At 41.1% G+C, this 13,934-nt stretch overlaps 1 protein-coding gene across 12 annotated transcripts in view; it reads left to right on the forward strand.

Annotated features, from left to right (window-relative positions):
- The window catches only part of LIMS1 (LIM zinc finger domain containing 1), a 79,599-nt gene that overhangs the window by 35,931 nt on the left and 29,734 nt on the right, over window positions 1-13,934 (forward strand). For 2 of the 12 annotated variants that reach the window (XM_068925697.1, XM_009665492.2), the window contains exon 1: window positions 7,634-7,951. The exons of the other annotated variants lie outside the window; for them this stretch is intronic. In XM_068925697.1, coding sequence (XP_068781798.1) covers window positions 7,845-7,951 — 107 coding nt within the window. In that variant the 5' untranslated portion in view covers window positions 7,634-7,844. Of the gene's footprint in view, window positions 1-7,633; window positions 7,952-13,934 lie in introns of those variants that run through there. 12 annotated transcript variants of the gene reach the window in all.

A 13,934-nucleotide genomic window follows, 5' to 3' on the forward strand; every position in this document is an offset into this window, starting at 1 on the left:
GCAGTTGTTTATTTTTCTTGAAATTTTTGAAAGCGTTCCAGTATTCCTGATAATCCTTTAGCTGTTGCTTGTCTGGAGTGTTTTCAAGAAAACTATTTCATCCTCATTCAGCCTTAGGGAACAGAGGATTCACGGTCAGTTTGGCAAATGTCCTGTTGCTGATGGTTTGTTTTGAGTAATCAGATAATTGATTTGGTTGAGGAAGGGGGATGCTTTTTAGAAACATTACAATAAGGGTAATTAAACCTGGAAGCGTAATTTCAGTGGAATAGCTTTATTTCTATCTGTTCCAGAAGTGTTCTCTCTTCTGACGTGACTTGAGTTCTTTATGTTCAAAAGTAGATCATTTCTTCAGTGAGACAAAGCTTTTACAAAAATGGCATTTGTGCTTTTTGGCATTTGTGCATTTTGCTTTTTTGGTTTAAGACATTCACTGTAGCTTAAGAATCTTATGTTTTTTACATGCTTTAAAATGTTATGAAAAATCCGTACAAGATATTTGTATTTTTTGCACTGAATCCAAAAATAATTTCTGTGGCGTTGTTAATGGGGGAGTGTTTGTTTGCATTTTACATTAATCCTGAAAACGCTGAATAATCAGTTTTGTTTATTTTGCACTGTGAACTTCTTTTTCTATATGAATGTTTGCATGAATATAAACTACAGGTTTTAACAGCTTTGAAGCCAAAATGTTATGTACTTAAAAATCAAGGGATTTTTTTGGTGGCTGAAAATTGTAGCTTGCCTGTCTACCTCTCTGAAGTCTTTACATTTATTCATCTTTATTTTTTCTAGACTCATAAGCTACTTCACATCTGCATTAGAGAGTACTTTTTTTTTTTTTTTTGAACTGTAGAGATCATTCATTATATTCTTGTTTTCTGACCTTGGTCTGTTGCTGAAGTGATAATCTGTCATTATAAGAAACCACTGCGTTCTGTCTTTCTTGGAAATGCCAGTCAGAGTATAGGGCTACCCGCCACTACGTTTGGTCTCCTGTACTCTCTGGTGTTTTCTTTTCTTTTTTTTTTTCCCTCCTGTTGTGTTTTTTCTGGCAGCAGGGACTCTCTGTGAGACAGCTGTGTGATACACGCACAGCCAAAGACCCTGGCTGCTTCTGGGCCGCAAAGTTGACAAGCCCTATTTTGTACAGCAGCACCCTTTGCAATGCTGAGCAATTTTGTCTCCTTGCTGTTTGGCTCGTTGTTCTTCTTGTGCTCCGAGAAGTTAAAGGCTCCGAGATGTTCTCTGGAGCCCAGAGGCACGTGGTCCTTCTGCAGGCACAGCACTTGCAGCCATAAAGTAGCGTCACCTCTGTTTGCCACTTTGGCAATCATATTCGGCTAGGTGCCATGAGGTGGTGGTGGCTGTAAGCATATATATTGTCCTGTAGGCTCTTCTACCTGTATTAAGCGGAGTGTGTAATCTTCTGCCTTTTTTTTCCTACTTGTCATGTAGCATTAGTCATTTTTAAATTATTTGTTAGATGAAAATCAAAGAGGCTCGGAGAATAATCAAAGAGGCAATCAAAAGAGGAAGCAGTTTTTAATCAGACTGCTGTGTTTTTGTTCACATTTGTTTAACCTTGGCATTGAGCGTTTTGGAGAAGAAATAATCAGACTTCCTGATGCTCTCATTCTTTCAGTGAAAGGGCAGAGTCAGCCTGGTGCCTATTTAGAGACCTCCCATTACATCTCCAGCCAAAGCAGATCCCGGCAGATGCCTTCTGAAATGAAAGCACCTGGCCGCTTTGCAGCCCCAGAAAGACTCGTCGTTTTTTGGGGCACCAAACAGGCCATAGGCAAAGCATCAAAGTCGTTCCTCTGGCGACCTCTCCACGCTCTTTCCTTCGTTTGTCACCTGTTGTAAGGTTCTGCCTATTTTTTTTTTTTTTCCTGAGCTTTCCATCATCCAGTAAGCCATCTGGCTTTTTATCCTATTTTGAAGGGCTTTTTATCCCATTACAACAGATTGAAGTAAACATGCCTGACATATCTACAGTATTGTGCAAGCAGAAGATGACTTGTTTAAAAATAAGACTTTCTGGGTCATCCTCATGTCTCATAAAGAAATAAAACGGTTAAACGTAAAGAGTGTATTTATGATTGGATTTGAAAAGCTCTTTTTGAAGAGTCTTTAATCCCAATTCCTTTAATCTTCCTTCTTCTGAAAGGAAGATTTCATTTCTGGAATCTGAAACTGCTTGTGCGCCTTGTTTTTTCCACACATTCTAGGTTATTAAAATTAATTCACACTGAATTTTCTGACTTTAACAATCCTCTCTTCCTCCACTCGTGATCTTTTTTTTTGTTAAAGGTTTTTCCCCTTCGGAGTTCAAGGTCCATATGAATAATTATATCTATTTTAAAGCTTTGTTAGCTTGCCGACTTATTTGTTTTACCGTTCTCTTTTAAGAGGCCTATTTACTAATGGCAAGATAAAACTAATTGATTCTGTGTTTTCTTCTTTGCACACCTACTTGTGCATTGATCATTGATGGGTTAACAATGTAACCTTGTAGTTATAATACTAGCCTGCATCTTCAGCCCCTGATCTGCCATTCCCTTCTGCTCTGAGCTTGAGCACAATTTGAATTATTAGAGTATACTTGCATTAATATGTACCTCCGTCGGACGGCAGAACTACTGAAAATGAGAAATAAGGCAGTAGTTGTCCAGTAGAGGGAGGTATTGTAAAGCTGAGTCTAAAGCCATGTTCCGCTAGTTGGAGAAAAATGTGTGCCTTTGCAGCTTTGGGGGCTGTATTTTATGAATTCATTGGGTAGTTTTCTCATCAGAGCAGGTATGTGAGCGGAGAAAGCTCAAAGGAGGAAGCCTAAAGAACGTATATTCAGGTAGACAGAAGACTTTCCTATGCTTGTTTTTATATATCTTTATTATTACCAAAATAAAATAATCTGAACGAGAGCGATGACCTCTGCCTCCACCTTGTCCTGAAACAATGCTGGGTGTGGGGGGGGGGTGTTTTGGAGGTGAAGGTGCACAGACTGGAAGAAGGGCATGAGAAATGCTGTCTGTGTTGGCTGCAGCGGGAAAAGCAGCCACTTGGCGGCACTGCCTTCGCTCTCTCCCCTCCATTCCTTAATGACTCAGACTGTTTTATTCAGTAGCTGTTTTGCTCTTAGTGCAGGTAGGTGTTGAACACAGACTTAAGTTATGGCAGCAAATGACCTGCATTTGTAGAAGAGGTTAAAAACCTCAACCACTAGGGTGCAAATGTAGCAATAACGCTTGGTCGGCTGGAGTAACTCTTAGCCATAAATCCATAGCAATGCTTTGCAGTGTACGTGTAAATAGTTAGAGTGCCTCCGTGCTTAGCGCTATCCACAGATTAAATATGCATACCCCATTTCTTCAGATGCATTGATTGCTAAGTGGAACAGGGCAAGAAACATCAAAACAGATGTTGAAGTTGCATTAGACCAGGAAGGAAGCACGCAATTAGTTAATTATTCAACTCCTTGAATCAACCATTTAGGCTCCTGTGAAGCTTTGAAATTTCTGTCAAAGTTCATGTCCTTAGATTTGTGACTTATCTCTGCCCGTTTCCTTTCGTCATTATCTGCATTAGCAGCAGTCCAAGATGTATGGTGTTCCTTGGCACCTAAACCCACGTGTAGGACTCACCACCCCAGCGTGGAGGGGCATGAAGTTTCATTTGTGATGGGCGCATCAGTTGCGTGCTGCTGGAGTTCTTGTAAAACTGCTTAAAGGTTATTTACATCTTCCTTCGCTCACTGTGTGTGGGCACTTGCTGCTGACTCACAAAACTGGGACCGTTTCAGGTGGTGCCCAGGTGACGTTGGCCAGGTGCTGCATGTTCGCCTGCAGGCCTTGGCATATGCCCCAGCAGCACTTCCCTGCTTCGCCGCACCCTTGGAGACACGGCAGGGAGAAGGCTCTCTAAGTAAAAACATGGGGGAGAGTGGTTGTTTTTAATCTCATCTCTCTTTCTCTCTCTCTCTCTTTCTCTCTCTCTCTCTCTCTCTCTTTTTTTTTTTTTTTGTTAGCTTGAGGGAGCTTTTTCCAGACCTTGTGAGAAATAGTAGAAAGGGAACAGTCTGGAAGCACTTCTCTCGAGGGACTCACTGTGGTGATAATCTGGGCTGGTGATAGGGGATGGAGAAAGCTTCTCCTCATCCCGCCCCCACCTTAGCCACCTCTATCCAGGTGTCTTCTAGGGGTGTTTGCATGCTGTTCTTGTAATGCTCTTCTGATTTGGGGGGTGAGGGGGAGGGGCCTTTTTGCTGCCCTGGAAGCAACTTTTTCGATCACTTTCAAAATCTTCAAACTGAACTTAATCAAAATTTTATGGTTTGTTTTTAAACTCCAGTTGGAGTGAGAAGAAAGACCAACAACATTGATAAAGGCTCCTCTGTGTAGAATGAGAATTCTGCCAAAGGTTTTATCTTTTCTAGTTCTGTAGTTAACAGGCATTCTCTGTAAATAAGAATTCATTAAAAAATGTGTTAATTAGACTTACTTGGAGTTTTTTATTTTTATTCTGTAGTCCAACATATACGGGTTTTAGCATCTTTGATTAGCTCATTTCTCTTTGAACATGGTGAAAAATAACTGGTCATAACCTATCAGTCTTCAAAAGTGTATATACTTACAGTCACCTGAATAATAATACGTTCACAAGGCTTTGAGAGGGCCCTTCAGTCTTGCAAAATACTTTTTCAAGTATGAGATATTAATAAAATTCAGGCATGAAATATCGAGAAGTGCTTTGTAGAACTGAAGTGAAAATTGAAGCATGAGACTTGTACCACATAATAAAAATATGTATAGTTTGGGGTGGACTAGATAGAAGGACTGCGTAGTTTGTATTTAGGTTCCACCTTTTGCTACTTAGATGCAGGTGAATGTTTTCCTCTAACAAAATATTGACAGTACCACGATTATCAGCCCCAGTCCAGTACCAATGCTAACAGAGGGGGAGGGAGGAAGGCTGATTGCATGAGTAAGGAGGAATGCACTGAAAAATGAACACTCAATCTTCAAAGTACGGAACATAAAAGGGGACTATATATTGCTGGTAACAAGAAAAGCAATGGTAACTTGGCTGGCCCTCAAAAATTCTTATGGAATGTGAAAGATCCAAGTAGCCCAGTCCCATGCAAAAAGAATGTAATCCATTTCAAAAACGGGATTATAAACAACAGATAGAGACTGGAAGGTAAAAGAAGGTGGGGGAGTAGGAGGCACTAACTCAGGAAATTCTTTTTTCCTGCAGAGCTAGAGCCATCTGAGCTGCTTTCTGGAAACGCTTAAGCAACTTAGTGGAGAAGTATCATTTGCATTCCCCACCGTCTCTCCAAAAAACACACCCGTATAACATATATTGGAGAGTCAGAATTTAAGGTTCAGCTGTCTGAGTAAGTTCAGATTTGGAACCTCATTTCTCATGAGAATCGGTGTAGGATCTCATGAGGCAGAAAAGTCCAGTTTGGATTTTTTTTTTTTTTTTTAGAAAGCTTTTAGCTTGCACTCAAGTTCACTGAGTGGAGAGTTTTTCTCAATCTCTTTAGATCCCTCCTGAAGTTTTCTGAAGAAGACAGTAAAAAATCATGCTGTAGAGCTGGCTCCCGGGTCTATGTTGAAAAATAACCAACCATCTCGTCCTCCTTTATATGGAGGTGGATCTGATGATGAGCAGCTCTTTATCAAACAGTGCATTTTCAGTATCTGGACTTCTTATATTCTTTAAATGTATGTGCTCCGTCTGCCGGCATTAACTTTAATTTTGAATAATACCAGTCTGATGCAATTGCGATTCTTAAATACATTTTAGTAAGAGCGGTTGTCTTATAGGCTATCCAAGTACAGAGGCTGTTCATGCAGATCAGCATGAATGTTACACTTGTATACTTCAGACTAAGTCAGTTTGCAGCAAAGCAAGTGAAGATTTTTTCCTTAACTTTTGATGAACTCATATAATTATTAATACAAAAGTAAACTGAAGAGATTGCCACTGTAGTTAATAAAATTCCACAAACAATTTGTAGGTAACAGTTCAATTTTATTTGTTTGCAAAAAGCTTTTCCACAGCAAAAGATCTACTCTATATCCTCACTTTTTAGGTTATTATCTAAAACTGGACAAAGATATATCATGGGTACACTGATATTAAAAGCACAGGAAGAAACTGTTGATAGTATATAAAGGCTGCTGTGCCATGTGCATCTGTCATCTGCCATACTTAACGGCAGCTTGTAACAGCAGTAACTTTTCATTAAATCACTGATTGACTGACTGCAGGGAAATGTCGTTTAATTATGTTTCAGCTTATCCTGCTGCATATTGAGAAATAATTTTAAATACTTTGTTTGAAACTGGAATGCAGCGTGTTTAGACAAATATTGTGACTGTTCTCTGTTTTATCTTTTGAGGGTAGGAGTGCAGATATTTAAACACTGACAAGAGCTGTATATGTGCAGCCTTCTAACATCATATATGTAATTCTGAATCTCTTAAACGATTACCCATTTGCCCTAATTTCTTATTTGATATGTTACGCGATGCTTTTTCCAGAATAATTTCTATATTTTTCCATTATATGTTTTATATTATATATTGATGACATTCCAGACTGAGGCACATTGATAGCATTATATAAAACTGTTGTCTTTGCGTGTCTAGTAATCCTGACAAAATTGGTATCAAGTGACATACCCATTATTACATATTTTGCCCTTTTCTCTATTACAAGAATTCAAAAATACTCTCATATGCATTCCACTACAAAATAAACACTCCAGTGACGAACTGTGAAATTCACACCGCGCAGATCTTGTTTCCTATCCCAGTCAAAAGGTCCTTGCAAATTGTTAGGTTTCTTTGCCTTTGTTATTATATAAGTTCATTTAAAAATCAAAAACCCAGCCCCCCTGAAATCTCAACATAGAAGTAAAAACTCTGAATTAAGGGTTTGTTCACTTGTGCTAAGAATAAAGTCAAAAAAGTTTCAAACTTTTTTGAAAGAAGTTTTTTGAAACTTCCTTTTAAGTTCAAATGAAGGGTCTTTATTACTCATTAAGATGAGACACAGCTTACAAATCCTTGCTAGTCACCATCCTGTCTTACAGGAAGCCTTAAACATTTTCATTCCTTTTTTATAATCTAAATGGGACACTTCATCACTGCGATATAGGACAAATAGCTATGCTGGCTATGTTTTGATAGTTTAGAGTAGAAAAAAATAAAAAGACCGTACTTTTCCTTTTTTTTAATTCTTAAGGACCTGTGGAAAAGAGCATTATCTGATAAACACACAATATTACTGTGTTTCCAGAAGTTAATTTCCCGGATTAATCTCCATCTTAGGACTTGCTTTCGTGCTTGAGTAACTCCAAATTTTTATAGCAGTAATGAGCTATTAACTCTTTCCCACTATAATTTATGGCAGAAAAAAAAAAACTCATTTCGAGCGGGGAGATTTTTTAGCTAATTGCGGCAGGCGCTGGGACAACGCTTCTGTCCCGGTAGCTAAGCTTTGCGTTCGAGCAAAGCTGCGGGGCGGCCGGTGAGCTTGTCACAGGCATCCCAGAGGTGTGATAAAGTGATAAAGGAAACGTAGTGCCCTCCAGGAGGGTGTGTACCTATGAGAAACAGGAAGCCGAGCAGCGACTGCCTGCGCGCAGAGGTTTGCCGGGCCGGCGGGTGCAGGTGTGCAGGCACGCCGCTGAGCGCCCTCTCTCCAGGCATCTTGGCAGGCGTGCTCCTCAGCAGCAACATCTGGGGGGAAAACCCCAGCCCGAAGCAACCCCCTCGCCAAAAAAAAAAAAAAAAAAAAAAAAAAAGCCCTCTGGGTAGGGAGATATGACTGCCTTGCAGCTGAAAGAGTTGTCACATTCAGGTCTGTACAGGAGGAGACGGGATCGTCCTGATAGTTTGGGACTCCAGGGGTCACAGGAAGAGAAGCTGAGGTGAGTGTGGATCGGCGGTAACTGCAGGCACCCGGGCCGTTCTTGGGGGAGCGCTCAGACAAAACGCAAACCAGGCTCTGGAAAGCCATTGCAAAACACGTGCATTGAAAAAGTAGTCCCAAGGCACTACGAAGAGAAGGGGGGATAATAGAGAGCCTATGGTGACCTTGTCTTTTTTGGCAGTGGCATGAATCTGTTCCCTAGGTCTGGGAAGAGCTGGCGGTTGCTCCTGGGTCTCTTTTGCCAGCCGGCATTTACGCGTAAAATGACTTTCCACAGCCTCACAGCTTTGTTCGTTCTAGTTTAACATCAGTTTTGGTCACCTGAGCGTTGTGGCCGAAACCAAGGAGAGCTCGCAGTGCTTCCCTGGGCTGTCAGTCGCGGGGCTGGCAGGGTGGCAGAGGGTCCGCCCGGGCTCCTGGCTGGCCCTGGCTTTCTTCCTAGGGGTTTCTTTGTTATTGAAATGGCTTTAGACAAAAGAATGCAGTAGAACCACTTAGCTGACCTTATGAAGGAAGGGCAACCAAAAATCGGAAAGCCCATTTAGTGTCTGGGGGTTATCTTCCTGATGCCGCATTCCTTTTAACGCGTGGACGGTGAAGTTTCGAAAGGCTGCGCCTGGAACGATAACGCTGAAGAACACTTTGTAACATCAGTAAATGCAGCCACAAAAAAAGGAAAAATGCTAACTTTTTTTTTTCTCCCCCGCTAAGTATTCTTGGTGTGAAAGCAATCTGTTTCCACTTCAGGCTCCTTAGAAAAGGATTCTTGTGTAAATGCTAACAAAAGCATCGGCTGAGAGGAAGTACTTCCTATCTCCTAATGCCTTCTCTTTGGTTTTATTTTTAGAGGGATTTTTTGGTGTTGGTGTTTGTGCATCAGATAGGACAGTGTCTTAATTTACATGTTTTTGTTACTGCAGTTTCAGGACATGAGTTAGCAGTTTCAGAAGGATAGGTATTCAGATTTGGAGGATTTACCCCTTTGTTATCACTAAGCACTTAATTAAAACATATTTGTGGCAAAGTATTATGGCAACCTATTGAGATTATTTGCTATGAGAAAAATCACTTCTATGACTGTGTTTACCTGTGGGTTCTAATATGTATACTTGATATCTACTTAGAATGTTCATTCTGAGTTGTTTTCTTAGATGGGCTTTTAATAGCATTAATGGTATATATTACATTCATATAGTTAACTGTAGATGGAAAAAACGCCAGACTTTAAACTTAGAGTAAGAGATGTGAAGAGATTCTTGACTTTGTTTAGCTTCTTTTATATAAAACTAGCAATGAGGGAGAATAGACCTTGTTAGGAAAGAGAAAGCTGCTTTTCAAAGCAGGTACGTAAAAATGAGTCACTAATGTGCTAGCTTTCTCACAGTCATGTGGTTGTTTCTCTTATTTATAGTGGCCCATGATATACATGTCTCAGACTGGAAGGAGGCCCTTCGTGTGGGGTGGGGCAAGGCGGGTCTGTATCAATATAAACATAGGGGCGTTGATCTCTTCTTGAGCCTCTTCCAGTTTAGGACGAGTGGGAAACGGCAATGTCTTTAAAAAATAAAATGAAAGCAGAGGAAAGTGAAGGGGATACAAGGAGGGGAAGAGAGGATGGTCAGATAATACTCCTAGAACAGGGGGACGTCCTGGTAAAGAGATCTGGTGAACGGTGTCTGTGGAGGTGAAGAGTCAGCAGGAATCAAAAACATTTACCTAAGAAGGACAGAGCTTTTCTTATGTTTGCTCTCAACTTAAACCAGTTCTTATTCAAACTAGACCTTGCTCCTTCCTAAACCATTTTGTTATATTTCGTTGTGTGTTGCCTGGCAGCCTTACTCGTGATTTTTGCTGCACTCTCTATGGCAGAAAGCTGCAGCATTATAAGTACAAAATAAATGGCATAACAACAGGGCAAAGAGCAATCAGGAATGAAGAGAAAATGGCCTTTAATCTTCTAGGACAGCAAAGCTGAAAACCTTTAGGTTTTTTCCTGTGCTCTCCCCAGTGACACCTCAATGTCTGTCCATAGCAAATACTTTCAGAATATCAAAAGTCCACAAGAAAGACGAGAGGTTTCTTTCATGCCTGCTAAATAAAGCTTGCCATGTTGCATAGCTTTGCGATATTCTCCTGTAGTTTTCATTTCTTTGTTCTAGCTCCTTTGTATTTCATTTTACATACGTATTAATCTAAATGTGTTAAATAATATTAGCCCTCGAGGAGCAGTCCACTTATAAGCTTCTTTTTCTGTTAAACTGTTGGGTTTTCTAATCCTAGGCCAAAATATACCTGAGATGCTCATTTCCGTAGGGTATTCTGTGAGAATTTCTATTTAAAACAAAAACAAAAAAACCCCACTTTTAAAAAGCCGTACAGCGTGATATCTGCTGTTCTTCTTTGCACAGCCTTTCAGATCTCTTCCCATTACGGCACTTCTGTTCCCTACCCTTTTTGAATTCTTAGTCTTTGGTAGTTATTTTTTGGGATCTGAGCCTGAGTGTTCCTCTAATGAGGCAAAAAACAGCACTAAGTAACCCAACTGACAGCTCTTGAGGCTCCTTTGCTTTCTGCGCAGGGTGCCTCAGACAGCATTCAGGCTGCAGCTGGGTGCCCGACTGCGATTGCAGCTGCAGGCTCACCGGCCGAGGTCCTGCAGTCAGAGGTGAGCCTGCGGCTCCTGGAGATGGATGCTTTGGGGTGTCTGCAGACTGCCCCGGAGATCCAGCCAGAGTCCAATCAAGTACTGACGCTATCAGCGCTGCAAAGCAATTAATGGGTGCCAAAATTCTGCCTTTGCTTATACCTTGGAATGTCTTTTTTATCTCAGATCATTAATAGTTAGGGCACTATCCTCCTGCACTGCACTGTGCAATATACTGGAATGCCTAAATGTGTACGGAATATGTATTTATATTATATATTTCATTGTCCAGGCAACGAAGTTCCTTAGAACAATTTTCTTTAATGTACAAAAGTAATTTCCTATGTTGATATAACTTCATGACAGGTCGTGTGCTGTGGGATTCTGAGCTCCATAACAGGAAGCTGATCTTTAACTTGTGCATCTGTGTCGGTTAATGACAGTTTAGTCAGAGGTTTGACCCCCATCATTGTCTTTCAGATCTGCTATTCAGTTTATAATGAGTCAGTCTCTACACACATTTCCCCCAGAATCTTCTGTAGGAAGGACTGCGGGGATGTGTTTTGGCTCTTGACATTAAGGTTTGTAGCTTATCAGCTTTGTGTTTACAGCAGAACCCCCTAAACAAACTTCACATTTAACAGTGCCTCTCCAAACACTCCTTGCTCTAGCAAGGAGGTGCCAGATCATCTCGAGTGGAGCTCACTTCACCCAATTTTGGCCAGATTCACAAGCACGTTACTTTAGTGCATGGTTTTAGTCATTCCCACCCCAGCTATCCACACCGTGATTCCTCCTGTTGCTTCAGAAAGGTTCAACTGCTGGCATAGGAGCCAGTGAAGTGCTGCAGGTCGCAGGCTGGTTTATGGCACTAGCTCAGTATGTGCTCCCGTTACCTCAGTGTTGGAAAATGGTACGGGGACTGAGGATCTGAAGAGGTAATGAAGTGCTAGAGTCCATTCAGTTGACGGCAGTGAGGCCATTTCAAGGGAAGCCACCCGCAACCGTAAGTGGCAGCCCTGAGCTCAACTGAGAAAGCTGGGACCAGGGTGGGGGGAAAGGGGCAGGACTCATCCCACCTCTTCTAGGAACCTGTCCCAGTAAGGACTGAACTGCCTCTGACAGAGCCTTTCTCTCCCCCCTCCACCCTCCTCCTCTTGGTGTTTCACATGCCCAGGTGATACCAGGCAGCTGGAGTTAGGTAAAACAAGTCCCAGCCCTTGTGCTGGCAGCATGTTCACAGTGGGTGGAAAATACAGCTTCCGTTTCTCCCTCTCCCACTCTGTGTATCACCTAGCACACCCTGAAACCTCTCTGAGTGCCTTTCAGTCTCCTGCTACAGCTGTTGCAGGTGCTTTACTGACTTTATAGGGAGCTGGAGCCTGACAGCCCCATATAAGAGGTGGTCTGCGTGGCTCATACCTTTCTTGAACTTGCACAGTGCAAGTATGCGCCTGATTTAGACATCCATTAGGGCAGGGATCCTGAATGCAGTCCTTTCTTCCTCTGCTTGATCTAGGCTTACTGGTGTGTGGATCTTAACTGATCTCGGATGCTTTCCACTGGTAACGTTTCTTAACAGCATCACAAATGTTAATATTTCCACTTCCTTTTTCTTCATGTAGATAATTAGCTTCCTCATGGTGCCAGCATCAGCAGGTAAAGCAGTAATTATTCAACACATCGGTAAAGAAATAAACTAATTTATTAAACCAGGAAGAGTCTGAAAATAAAAGTTCAGCCACAGCAAAATTACAGTTCATCACCGTGGTTAGAAACACTGCTGGAGCGACAGAGATTTGGGACCTATGACTGTTTATTTGAATCAGATGCTTTAGAACGCTTGATTTAAAAAAAAAAAAAAAAAAACATTTTGGCTCATCTGCTGGGTGCTTTAATTGAGAGAGAGGACTTGTCCATATAAATGCACCATTGAATTATTTTTAATTACAGTAACTTCCAGCAAGCAAAAATATGCTTCATGGTTATACTTTAATATTTTGATATTTAGAATGTGTGTTAAGCCATAGTTTTGAGGTATCCAAATGACTACAGGCTTTTTTCTGTATTTTTCATTGCTTTAGGGGTTAAAATAACTGATGATGAACACTCCTTTTTTTTTTCTTCCTTGCCTTCTCACTCACCCCTTGTCTTTGTATTGCATAATAACTATTAAGCAATTTTGTTTGACTTACTTACCCTGACTGTTACCTCCCTGGACTCCAAATGACCGGAGGTGGCTGCTTGCATAACAGAAAGCCAAGCAATTACTACTGTTCCTCTTATGTTTGCCTAATTGTAATAATTTATGATTTCAGTAAATTTGTTAAGCCTCAATGATTTTAGCAGTTAAGATTTCCATTGCTCTTTCTTACAGTATTAGTTGTATAAATATAAGTTGTAGATTTTTCTTTTATTTTGATTTCATATGCTCTGATAACACCTAATCAAAGGCATTCTTTACAAAACATGTAATGTGGTTGCTCGTTATTCCTCATTATTCTTCTGTATAATTAAGTTCTCCTTTGATTGTGAACTTATACACAGAAATATTCTGCAGAGGAGAGAAAACTAAATCTTATGTGAATGTCACTACTTAAATAAAAGTTGCCAATCTGTAGGCATGACAGAGAGCAAGCTTAAAGGGTATAATTTTGGGTTCCCCTTCTTTTCGTTTTCCTTTCCTGTGGTTTCTGAGCTGTTCTAGCCAATTCAAAGCTAACCGGCACGATGAGCTCTAGAGAGCTGTGAGCCTTTTCCATGGTGCTCTCCAGACACGGGAATGACCAGACCGTGTCCGATTCCAGTCCATCTTGCAAAGTATGTTGCCTCTGACAGTGGCCAAAAGCTGATCCCTATGCAGGGAGGACATAAGAGAAGAGCAAGCCTTTTGTGGGATGTCCCCTGAGAAGTAATCCAGCTTCCAGCCACCTGTGGCTCAGGGACTTCCTACATAGTTTGTGACCATCAGTGTTTTTCTCTTCTGTTAACTCATCTGGTCTCACCTTGTTTCCAGCACTCTTAGGGCGTTTCCCAAACATGCGCGATGCTCTGAACGTTTGTGTTATTATCTGATGCCATGTGCACATGGTTGTGAGTTTTCCTTTCTTCGCTTGTTTTGTCACAGGAATTTCAGATCAGTTGTTCAGTTTTCCTCTCTGTATCTGCCAACTTTGTAGAAATTTCTGACTCTAAGTAGTTCTTGGTAACTTTCTAAAACGATGGTTTCATATGTAACGCTCCATGAGCAGTGTTTTTGGGTGCACTGCTTAGGTTTTCTAGACAATTGTAAGTCTTCCTATGAGCCTTCCTGTGATACATGTCTTAATATGTCAAC

This window comes from Struthio camelus, chromosome 1 (genome assembly GCF_040807025.1).
Source record: "Struthio camelus isolate bStrCam1 chromosome 1, bStrCam1.hap1, whole genome shotgun sequence".
Classification (NCBI taxonomy): Eukaryota; Metazoa; Chordata; class Aves; order Struthioniformes; family Struthionidae; genus Struthio; species Struthio camelus.